At 50.8% G+C, this 10,505-nt stretch overlaps 4 protein-coding genes across 4 annotated transcripts; 2 read left to right on the forward strand and 2 right to left on the reverse strand.

Annotated features, from left to right (window-relative positions):
• Nucleotides 1-535: 535 nt before the first annotated feature.
• ASPACDRAFT_1870407 (putative transporter) lies at nucleotides 536-3,108 on the forward strand. The gene is made up of 6 exons (XM_020197952.1): nucleotides 536-1,298; nucleotides 1,350-1,678; nucleotides 1,730-2,570; nucleotides 2,626-2,744; nucleotides 2,797-2,886; nucleotides 2,943-3,108. Exons 1-6 carry the CDS (start codon nucleotides 1,032-1,034, stop codon nucleotides 2,965-2,967), a joined length of 1,671 nt encoding a protein of 556 aa, XP_020055625.1. The 5' UTR covers nucleotides 536-1,031; the 3' UTR covers nucleotides 2,968-3,108.
• A 263-nt stretch (nucleotides 3,109-3,371) lies between these two features.
• ASPACDRAFT_43952 (uncharacterized protein) lies at nucleotides 3,372-4,299 on the forward strand (the record flags this gene model as incomplete). The annotated part of the gene is made up of 2 exons (XM_020201349.1): nucleotides 3,372-3,423; nucleotides 3,515-4,299. 2 exons carry the CDS (start codon nucleotides 3,372-3,374, stop codon nucleotides 4,297-4,299), a joined length of 837 nt encoding a protein of 278 aa, XP_020055626.1.
• Nucleotides 4,300-4,653: 354 nt separating this feature from the next.
• Nucleotides 4,654-5,490, reverse strand: ASPACDRAFT_43953 (mitochondrial 54S ribosomal protein mL54; the record flags this gene model as incomplete). The annotated part of the gene is made up of 2 exons (XM_020201350.1): nucleotides 4,654-4,907; nucleotides 5,010-5,490. 2 exons carry the CDS (start codon nucleotides 5,488-5,490, stop codon nucleotides 4,654-4,656), a joined length of 735 nt encoding a protein of 244 aa, XP_020055627.1.
• A 2,167-nt stretch (nucleotides 5,491-7,657) lies between these two features.
• Nucleotides 7,658-8,944, reverse strand: ASPACDRAFT_61082 (NAD-dependent epimerase/dehydratase family protein; the record flags this gene model as incomplete). The annotated part of the gene is made up of 1 exon (XM_020203625.1): nucleotides 7,658-8,944. The coding sequence occupies one exon, from the start codon at nucleotides 8,942-8,944 to the stop codon at nucleotides 7,658-7,660; it is 1,287 nt and encodes a 428-aa protein (XP_020055628.1).
• Nucleotides 8,945-10,505: the final 1,561 nt, after the last annotated feature.

Below are 10,505 nucleotides of genomic sequence, written 5' to 3' on the forward strand. Positions count from 1 at the left end.
TTTAGTGCAACATGGCGTGATATCCATGGTCCCTGGCGCAACTTTCCCCCTCCAAAGCTCAAACAAGCTCAACTCCCCACCTGACCCGCATTCACTCATAGAGATCGTCCTCATCTTATAAGAGGAGTTGAATTAGAAGAAAATCGGTTGGTTTGGTCAATGGTCAAGACATTGTCCGCAGTGTGATTGTAGACGAGATAGGTAAGAGAGGGTCAAGGCAAGCACATTTTGCTAGGGCGCATCACAGTTCATTGAGACTGCATTGGCCTTGACAAATTCACGCAGGACTTCGCAGTAGACTTGTATACTTGCCTCCAATCAGCATTGACAGAGATGTTGTCATATTGCTGACGAAACGTATCACCATCGACCAGTGCGATGGTGAAATCGGAGGATTGTAAGGCAAGAGTTGTGGAAGTACCGGCGCGGTAAAGCGCAGCCACCGCCTGAGCGATCCCGACCCATTAAGGCCCCGCCGCGTCTTCGGCCGTTTCCCGCAGCGGAGATCGAACTAGACTTGAATCCTACTACTCCACGCTAACAACTACCGGACTCTCTTTACTTCTTCTGACTTGTTCCTCATAACGTCACTTATGCTTCGTTTGCGTGATCGCACTTAGAACACCCCATGAGACTGCAAGACATCGAGATTTGTATCATTTTCCACAGCTTGACGGCCTGGTCTCGCCGCCATGGCTGCGCTTGATGTTGGGCTCGACGCAAGTGCCACCCTACCACGAGCTGATTTACTTCATAGCTTATCGCCCGAGATGCCTGGAATCTTTCTTAGTCCATTACATTCATGCCATGATTGGCTAAATCAACCTTTCACAGAACATCATCTAGCATTTAGCCTATCTGTCTATATTGCCGAGCGATCGCGTGATGAAGCTTCATGTTCGCCTGCTTGGGATGAAGCATATCAAAAAGCTCATATGGTCCTGTATTTTGTTCTATAAATCTCTTCGACTGCCGCGAACAAGAGCCTTCATATCTTGCGTCTAAGTGGTCAACGTTTTTCCATTGGCAAGATGGGCTCGGATAATGTTCACGATATCCCCGTGGACACAGTCCCCGCGGGCGAGGACAGTAAAAAGAGTCCCGTCACTGCAGTGGCATCGGGCTCGTCCACGTCATCCCTCGAATTCGCCGCGGTGCAGCGTGTCAAAGGGGGCGGTGCATTCGACACCTCAGAGGATCCTCGGTACTATAAGCCTATCCCGGAGTATGAAGGCATACACCGTTGGGATCCCTACTTTGAGTGGACGGAAGAGGAAGAGAAGGCCTTGATCAAAAAGGTATTTCCAGCAAGCGCTTCTCAATAAGGGTATAGAGCTAATGAAAAGCAGATTGACTGGCGAATCTGCACATTTGCATGCGTGACATTCTTTGCGCTCCAACTCGACAGAGGCAATGTTGTCCAGGCTAATTCCGACACCATGCTTGCGGATCTGGGGATGAATACCAATGACTACAACAACGGGCAGACGATCTTCCTTCTCACATTCTTATTCGCCGAGCTGCCTTCGCAGTTATTATCCAAGAAGGTCGGACCAGATCGCTGGATTCCTTTCCAGATGGTTTCATGGAGCTTGGTTGCTGCATGCCAAGCCTTCTTGAAGAATAAGACCGGATATTTCATCTGTCGGGCGCTTCTGGGACTTCTGGAAGGTGGATTGTAAGTCAAAGTCGAATGCTAACGTCGATCTTTTTAGCTGACAGTTACCAGCATTGCTGACACTATCCTCTTCCTTTCCTTTTTCTACAAATCTAAAGAGCTACCGGTCAGACTCAGTTACTTCTGGGTTTCTTATGAAGCTACTGCGATCGTTAGCGCTTTCCTGGCGGTTGGCTTCCTCCATATCCACGATGCTGATGGTAAAGGTGGCTGGCGGTACCTCTTCGCATTTGAAGGTCTAATCACTGGAATCATTGGAATTATCGCTATCTTCTGGATGCCTGCATCACCGACACAAACAAAGGGTGGCCTCCGGGGTAAAGACGGCTGGTTCAACGAACGCGAAGAGAAGATTCTTGTCAACCGCGTGCTACGTGACGACCCTAGTAAGGGAAGTATGCACAATCGGCAGGCTGTATCGCTCAAGATGCTTTGGACTGCTCTATGCGACTATGATATGTGGCCGATCTATTTACTCGGTCTGACATGGATGATTCCTAACACACCTGCAACAAACTATATCACTCTCGAGCTCAAATCCCTGGGCTTCGGTACCTTTCAGACGAATCTTCTCACCATTCCTGCCTATGTTATCTTCATTATCAACCTTCTGTTCTGGACTTGGATTTCCGAGCGCTTCAATCAGCGTTTATTGCTTGGCCTCGTCATGGAATTCTGGTGCTTGATTTTACTCATTGCACTAGTTGCTCTTCCGGACGGGGCCAGCACATGGGGACGATGGGCCATTCTCATTCTATTGATTGGCGCACCTTATATTCATGCTATCATTGTGGCCATGACGTCCAGAAATGCAGGCTCAGTTCGGACGCGAACGGTCGCTAGCGCTGTGTACAACATGATGGTGCAAGCGTCCAATATCATTGCCAGTCAGGTGAGTTACCCCTCTAACACTTAGTCTGTGGTGAAAGTCAGCTGACATTTCCCAGATCTATCAAGCGAAGGACAAGCCATACTACCATACTGGCAACAAAGTACTGATTGCCATGGCCGTATGGAGTATTCTAGTTTTCATTGGGGCCAAGCTCTACTACATTTGGCGTAACAAGTAAGTTCACACAATCCCACTGTCTGATTATCATGCTAACACTATAATTTAGACAGAGAGCCGCTATATGGGACGCTATGTCCAGTGCCGAGAGAGAGGCATACCTGGCCGATGTCGCCGACAAGGATCTTGGTAACAAACGGTCAGACCCCTGAGCTTTACTCATTCATTACGAATATTTCTCTAATAACCCCGCAGTCTCGACTTCCGGTTCACCCATTGAGCCGTCTTTCATATACCTTACGAAGCCCCCACACATGACGTTTCTCGGGGAGACTATAGAGTCTCATTGAACTTAATGACTTTTAAAAATAGATGAATGATAGATAGCATCTCATAGAGACTAAATCTCAATGGCTCATGTCTGAAACCAATAAAGCAACAGTCTAAGTATAATAAGCAAACGTACAAGTTTAGGCTGTGCTTCACTTCATCAAAGCGTGAATCAAGGCCGATGACCGGGGTTGAAGAGCGGATAAGCAAGCAGGGTGCCTAGTTAGTAGTTACCTTTGGGGCGGCGGAGCTGATAAATCAAAGATGCCTTCCCCTCTCCCGCGTCATAGCATACTCAAACGAACTTCAACCGATGCCAAACTAGGAGGCGTACTGTATATTGAAGATAAAATAATGTCGACTTCCAGCCCAATCCACTTCTTCGACATTAAGTCGGCCCTCTCTGGTGAGTACCTTATCAAAGAAAACCAATCTCCATTTCATCCACATCAAAAACCAAGAAAACAAAACAAGCATTACGACTAACGCACCACCAGGGTCGGAGAGGGCCTGGTCCCCCAACACCATCAAGACCCGAATGGCCCTCAACTACAAGCAGCTCCCCTACACGCAGACCTTCCTCTCCTACCCAGACATCGCCCCCTTCCTCTCCCACAAGGGAGTCCGCCCTCAAGCCCAAGGCCGACCCTACACGCTGCCCGCCATCTGCCACCCGGCCTCCCTCCCCGCCAGCCCCTCCGGCACGCTGATGGACTCGCTCGCCATCGCCACGCACCTTGAAGAAGCCTTCCCCAACACTCGATCCCTATTCCCCTCCGGTGACGCCAGCTACGCGCTCGCGCTGGCCGTCAGCAAGCTCATGGGCGCCGTCTGGGTCAACGCCGTCCCCCTGATCGTCCCCCGCGTCGCGGACTTCCTGGATGCGCGGGGCCGCGAGTACTTCATCAAGACGCGCTCGGCGCAGTTCGGGAAGCCCCTCTCCGAGGTCCGGCCCCGGGATGCCCGCGAGGTGGAGCGTTTGCTCGACGCGATGAAGCGGGATATGGCCGTGATCGTGATGATGCTGCGGGGCCGGCGCGGGAACAAGGAGAACGACAACAACAACGGTGGTGGCCCGTTCTTTGAAGGGAAGACCCCCGGGTATGCGGACTTTCTGGTCGTGGCTATTTTGGCGTGGTTCCAGCGCGGGGATAGGGCGGTTTGGGCGGAGCTGCTTGCGGTGGGGGATGGGGAGGTCAAGGCGCTGTGGGAGGCTTGTTTGCCGTGGGTGGAGGGCCAGGGCGAGGAGAAGGATGAGTCGGATTGGGAGATCCCTCGTTGATTGGAAGTGTGTTTCGCTTTTCGCCTTTCGGAAAGTCATGGAGTGCTGGCAGTGGTGCAAGTGAGCCTGCTGGGGCTGCAATAAGTGAAAGTGTTAAAAGCCATTCCATTTCGCGCGCCTGGTTCTGGGAAATAGTACATGATAAAGAAATGAAGAATATGAGTTACAAGGAGAAAATATCTCTCTTCCGGACGCAGTTCCCCCTCTGCCCCCCTGCCCCCAACCGCCCAGCCCTTCCCCGGGTTGCCAACAATACCATTGTACATTGTGGGTCGTAAGTTTGGACAGTATCGAACAACATCAATACCTCCACCGAGAAAATCGCAGATTCGCCAAAGATACACAATATATAGTTTACAACCCGCGCAGGAAGTTGGCCTCTCTGATGCCCTTTCTCCGGGCATCTCTCGCGCTTCGGGTGATCTCGGTCCGCTTCTCGAGACTCTCGGCGGCGACGACCAGGGTATCCTGGGCCTCTGCCTGATCGCGGTTGTAGGCCGCGGGTGTGATATCGTTGGCCTGTTCGTGGATGGGGATCACGGGAGGGAGGTTCGCGGCGCGGGCAGCCATCTTCTTCTCGTAGCGCTTGCGCTGCTTCTTGTTCAGAGCTGTGGTTGTGGAGAAAGAAGCACGGTGTTAGTCAAAGCGAACCAAGCTGGAGACGAACTTCGCGGCATTGATTGATGGGGGGGGGATGGGGGGTCACTTACTGCTTGGATCAACGCCACCCTGCTCGGTCTTCCCCTTCTTGTTCTCATCCAACAAACCCCACAGCCAATCGGGGTACTCCGAATCCTCCAGAGCGAGCAGATCAGGCTTGTTCTTGAAGTAGTTGAGCCCGTTCAGTTTCGTGCCAGCAAGGCAGCTACTCGGGGGCCGCTCGACGACCTTGCGGGCCTTTCCGGGGTGAACATCGCTGTGAACACCGTCCGTGGGGGTGCTCAATGGTTGCGACACTCCAGGGGTGGCGGAGGAGACGGCGGACGCGACGGTCACGTCGCTCACGCCAGGCTGTCGGGGCTTGGGCGGCGGCGGTGCGGCGGACACGGTGGGCTTGCCGTCACTGTAATTGCGGAATTGAGCCCGCTGGATGGGAAGAGTGAGCTGGCGCGCGCCAGACAGGGCAGGCGACGTAACCGTGTGCTGCTGGAATCGAGACAGGATGCCGGTCCGGCATCGTTGGCAGATCATTTTGAGAGTGTGAAGTCTGGCAGGTTTAAGCTGAACGAAGACAAAAAGAACGGGTGATAGTAAGTCGATCACTGGAGTCGTGGTATGCCGTGCTCAGCCCCAAAACAAGCCGTGCACGCTGAATCGAATGCTGTGTAATGGAATCCTACCGACCGGCACGCAGTGAGGGTGCACTTATCGAGAAAACTGCGGCATGAATTTGATGCCAAGCCGGAGGTGAGCCGACACGTGACCTATTGCGCAGTTTTCAATAAATTGCCATCAATTCCTTGATCCGAACAGTCTGTCTGTTGCAAAGGTGGATTTTCGATGACATCGAGCTCGAGAGGAGATTTGTGTCCGATTTCCATCATTGCCAAAGAGTCTGAACTGCGCCCTGTCCATCTACCGATGGCTCAATTACCATGTCACGCCGGTGGTTAGAGATCATGTGATCAATGACTAAACCAGAAGTCCGAGCTTCGCGATATACCGATACGGGCAGCCCGACGAATATACTTGACCTCAACCTTGTTCAGATACATCTGTGACCGTACTGCCAGAACACATTATCATATACCTGACTTCGCTCATGACGTTAGGTCTGCTTTGTGACCTTGAATTTGGTCAATCTACGAAGTCTTCTTCCCATTTCGAGTATTATGATTCTAAATTCGGATACTCGTAGCTTTGAGTTCCTCACGGCACTTCTTATATGTGTTTGCTCGGCATCAACACAAGCTTTGTTCCCTTTACTCTTCTTTGAAATCCCATCGCTTTTTGAACGCTTTCAATATACAAGCTTTGTACTATTCCCACTAGACTATTCCAAGTGCGACGAATGCGGCTTCTTCGAGCTATCATAGAACCCGAAGTGACATTCGACAGATAAGGTATCCGCGCATGTACCGAATGATTTCCAGGTAACCTGCGGCATCTAGAAATGACGGCTATGGCAATGATTCTTGGGCGCCTGTCGATACATTACTGCGTTCTAAAAGCAGAGCTGGGACATCCTCCAATCGTCTAGCAGTCCCACCGTCCCTGTCACCGCTGCTCCCGCGCGGACAATTTCCGTCCGCAGATGGGTCCTCGACTTCCCTGCCGATATCGACTAACAGGAAATGTCAACGAACATTGCAGGAACCGAGCATCATGCCATCCCTTCCCCGGTTGCCTCGTGCATTATCACTCACATCCCATGCATGTCGACTGCCGTTATACCTTCGCGCCTTGTCAATGCCTGCAACTGCGTCCCGCAGGAAGCATATTGCTGGTGAGAAAAGAGCAAAGCTAAGGCAGGCTGCGCAATCTCTCCGGAGCTCTCATATTGCTTGTCTGACAGTAAAGCCTTCCATTGGTTCTAGACGTTCTCGCCGTCAGCGCTAGTCTCCGATGTTCATCTCCAGGATGATCGTGTGAGCAGTGCTATCTAGCTTCGAACGTCTGATAAGAACATGATAACCCTCCTCGAAATGCCTTCCTTGCTTGACTGCGCCGAACCTAAACATTTAAAGAGCAGAGAAGACCTACAGAGACTGCATCCACGTCGAACGATGAAGTGTTGGCAGGCAGTCTGACTAATCATTCACCCGAACGTCTATTCTTTCCGCTCTTTGAATCGTCCATGCTTTCTCCCTGCCCCTCATCCCCCCTCTCTATCAGTGCCCAAGGTCTCCTGCTCTGTTCAATGATATGCATTAAGCATACGCATTTCGCGACGGCCTTGGTCTCGTCGACTATTTCGGAGTCTTTTCATGCACATGGAGCATGATAACAGATTACAACGTTCTCGAGGGACATGGGGCTGGCTCCACGGCAAAAGTGTGACATTGGTCAATCTACTAACACTATCCATGAAAGGAACGTGGAAGGCCTCGCACTTAGCGAACCCCTTCGATTTCTCGGAACAAAGTCAGATGTGAAGTATAGTGGTTTCAAGTGCATACTATGTGATGGATGAATATAGCGAATGCGTTCGTCTCTATCATGCAAAATATCACGAGTTGCTTGAGGCTGTCGAAATTATGTCCCAACACACGAACAGGAATCACGGGGATATACGAAAAATCGGTAACCGAAGGAAAATTATGACGGTCACAGGACGATAAACGAAAGAATCATGAAAGGTGAAACCCAAACCAAGCGCCACATAGATGAAACAGGGTGATTAAAACAATATCCAGGCCTATGCAGAAAGGCCACTGACATCAAGGAAATTGCACAAGCTCACACACGCATCTTTCAGCGTTTTCTCAGTTTTCCACTCGAGCTCGTTCTGTGATCTAGTTGCCACTGCAACGCACGAGCCAACATCACCAGCACGACGTCCAGCCGCTTTGCGGGGAATGGGTTTGGAAGAAACGCTTTCCATGGTGTTCACCACCTCCATCACAGAATGGCCGCGTCCTGTGCCGAGGTTAAAGGTGCGGAAGTTCTCAGCCAACTTGCCTCCATTGGCGGCACTGAGGGCAGCGATGTGCCCTCGGGCGAGATCGGTAACGTGGATGAAGTCGCGGACGGCAGTGCCGTCCTCAGTGTCCCAGTCCGTGCCGAACATTTGCAGCTCCGCATATTGCCCGGTCATGACTTTGACAACCACAGGCAGGAGATTGGTGGGTATTTGGCGGGGATCTTCGCCAAGGAGACCGGACTCATCGCATCCAATCGGGTTGAAATACCGGAGAGCGACAATGGTCCATTCTGGATCAGAGGCCGCGAGGTCTGCCAAGATGGCCTCGCAGATCCATTTGGTGCGGCCGTAAGGGTTGGTGATGCCTGTGCAGCCAGCCTTGACCTGTTGCTCGGAACCGTTGTGGTCTGTGAAAGTCTCATCCTTGTGAACGCAGAGTTCCTCTTTCAGCGGCAGGCCGGAGGTGGCCAAGGTACCATACACGGTGGCAGAGGATGAGAAGATAAAGGTCTTGATGCCATAGTCACCCAAGGTGGTAGCAAAGTCGATGAGACCACTGACATTGTTGGCATAGTATTTCAGAGGGTTTCTGATGCTCTCTTCAACTGCTTTGTAAGCAGCGAAATGGATGACACCAGCAATTTTGGACTTGGGGGAACCCCATCTGGATTGGGTTTGGTACTGATCGAGAAGCTCCCGGAGAGCAACAGTATCCCGGAAATCATGAGCGTGCAGCTGCAAGGAAGGCATGCATGTTCCTTGTTGCTCATGATGCTTGGACGCCAGCAGCTTGATGCGGTCGAAGACGCTCTGGAAGGAGTTGCTGAGATTGTCGATCACGATTACATTATAATTGGCTTTGAGTAGCTCCAATGTTGTGTGACTTCCGATGAACCCGAGACCCCCTGTAACGAGGATGTACTGATCGAGGGGGAAGTTGCGCAGCAACTCCTCGAGATTGCCATCAAACAAGACGGATGACTGCGTCGCTGGCGTATCCACGAAGCCCGGGGAGTTGGGCTCCACCGGAGTGCTTGCATCAGACTGACGAGGGCTCTCCATATTTGGCAATGAAGGAGGGCGGGGGTTTGGGAGATGGGAAGCACAACTTCAAAGGTGAAGCAGATCAGGAAGCTTTGGTCAGACAATGACAAGGAAACGAAAGACTTTTATTCGAGCGAGGGTTCTTCGATGACGGCGGGTGACTCCGAGCAGGATCGGATGAGATCAAAGACAGGATTTCCCAAATCTTATACTCCCTTGGAAGAACGAGTGGTGGCCCTATGCTACGGTTCTCCGATGTAACCGCTGCTGAATCTGGCCAGCTAGGTTGGGCGATGATATCGTGATCGGTGACTTGCTTATTTACAACCAGGGAACATGGCCATACGAAGCGAATGGATATCAGAGAAAGGAAGCGAAAGACGAGGTGTAAGAGGAGGATGGCGAAAGAGAAATAATAATTTTAAAAAAGAAAAGAGGAAGGACAAGAGAAAAAAAAGGGAATAAAAATAAAAATGGGATAGAAAGCGGTGGGAGCGAACGACGGTACCAGAGGATCTGGAAGAAGCAGAAGACAAAAAAGAAAGAGTGGAAGAGAAAAAAAAGGCAAATATAAAGAGTCGACGATGTCAGCGAGAGATCTTATTGGGATGGAACAATCGGGCCTAGAAGGAAGACTGACTGACAGAGTACGTGAGTGAGTGAGTGAGTGAGTGATTCGATTTGACTTAGCCTTCAGGTTTGTTGGTATCTCGCCTCTTTGGTGATTTTTTTTGGTTATTTTTAATTTATATTTTTATTTTTATGGTTAATGACCTGGGACTGGACTCTTCGATCGAACTCTAGACGCCTCCACAGAGACTTGCAGCAGCAACAGCAACTACAATCAGAGCAAGAGCGAGAGCATCAGCAATCTCAAGTACATCATACATCATCGGATATCCGCCGATACGAAACAAGAGAGTACCAGAGTACCAGAGTACGGGGAGAAGACTACCAGAGAAAAAGGAAAGTACAGTAAGTAGGTAAGTAAATTGGATGGAGAATTGGGACAAGTAGGGGCGAAACCAGATAAAGAAATTGTTCCAGCAGCAAAGCAGAAACAACAGCAGAAACAGCAGTAGCAGTAACAGTAGCAGTTTCTATTGCTGCTGCTGCTGCTGCTTTGCTGCATGGGCGAAACCCTGCCCCGCTCTATTTTGGGCTCGCGCGCGCCATTCATCTCTTTTTGCGCTTTACCTGCTGTGTCTTTTTCCTTTCCCTCCCTCCCCCGTCCCAAGTCTCTTACTCACCAACTCACTCACTCACCCATTCAATCATTTTACTCTTTTTTCTCACTTAGCATCAAATTATTTAGTTACGTTTAGAAGGCTGACTAGCCCACTACTTAATTCTAGTCCTTCAAGGCCCGGTTCTGGCGCAACTCCGCTACTATGGAGCAGCCCACCAGCCCACTTGCCCACTTCTACTACCACTACCTATTACCACCAGCACCACTACTAGCCAGAACCCACTTTCAAGTGCAGTACTAATTTGGCTCGCCCGCAAGTGTTGGTGCGCACGGTTTCAGCTATTCTGCTCCTGGCTCCATCATAATCACCCACTATTGTTGTTCATCATT

This window comes from Aspergillus aculeatus, assembly GCF_001890905.1.
Source record: "Aspergillus aculeatus ATCC 16872 unplaced genomic scaffold ASPACscaffold_9, whole genome shotgun sequence".
In the NCBI taxonomy this organism is placed as follows: Eukaryota; Fungi; Ascomycota; class Eurotiomycetes; order Eurotiales; family Aspergillaceae; genus Aspergillus; species Aspergillus aculeatus.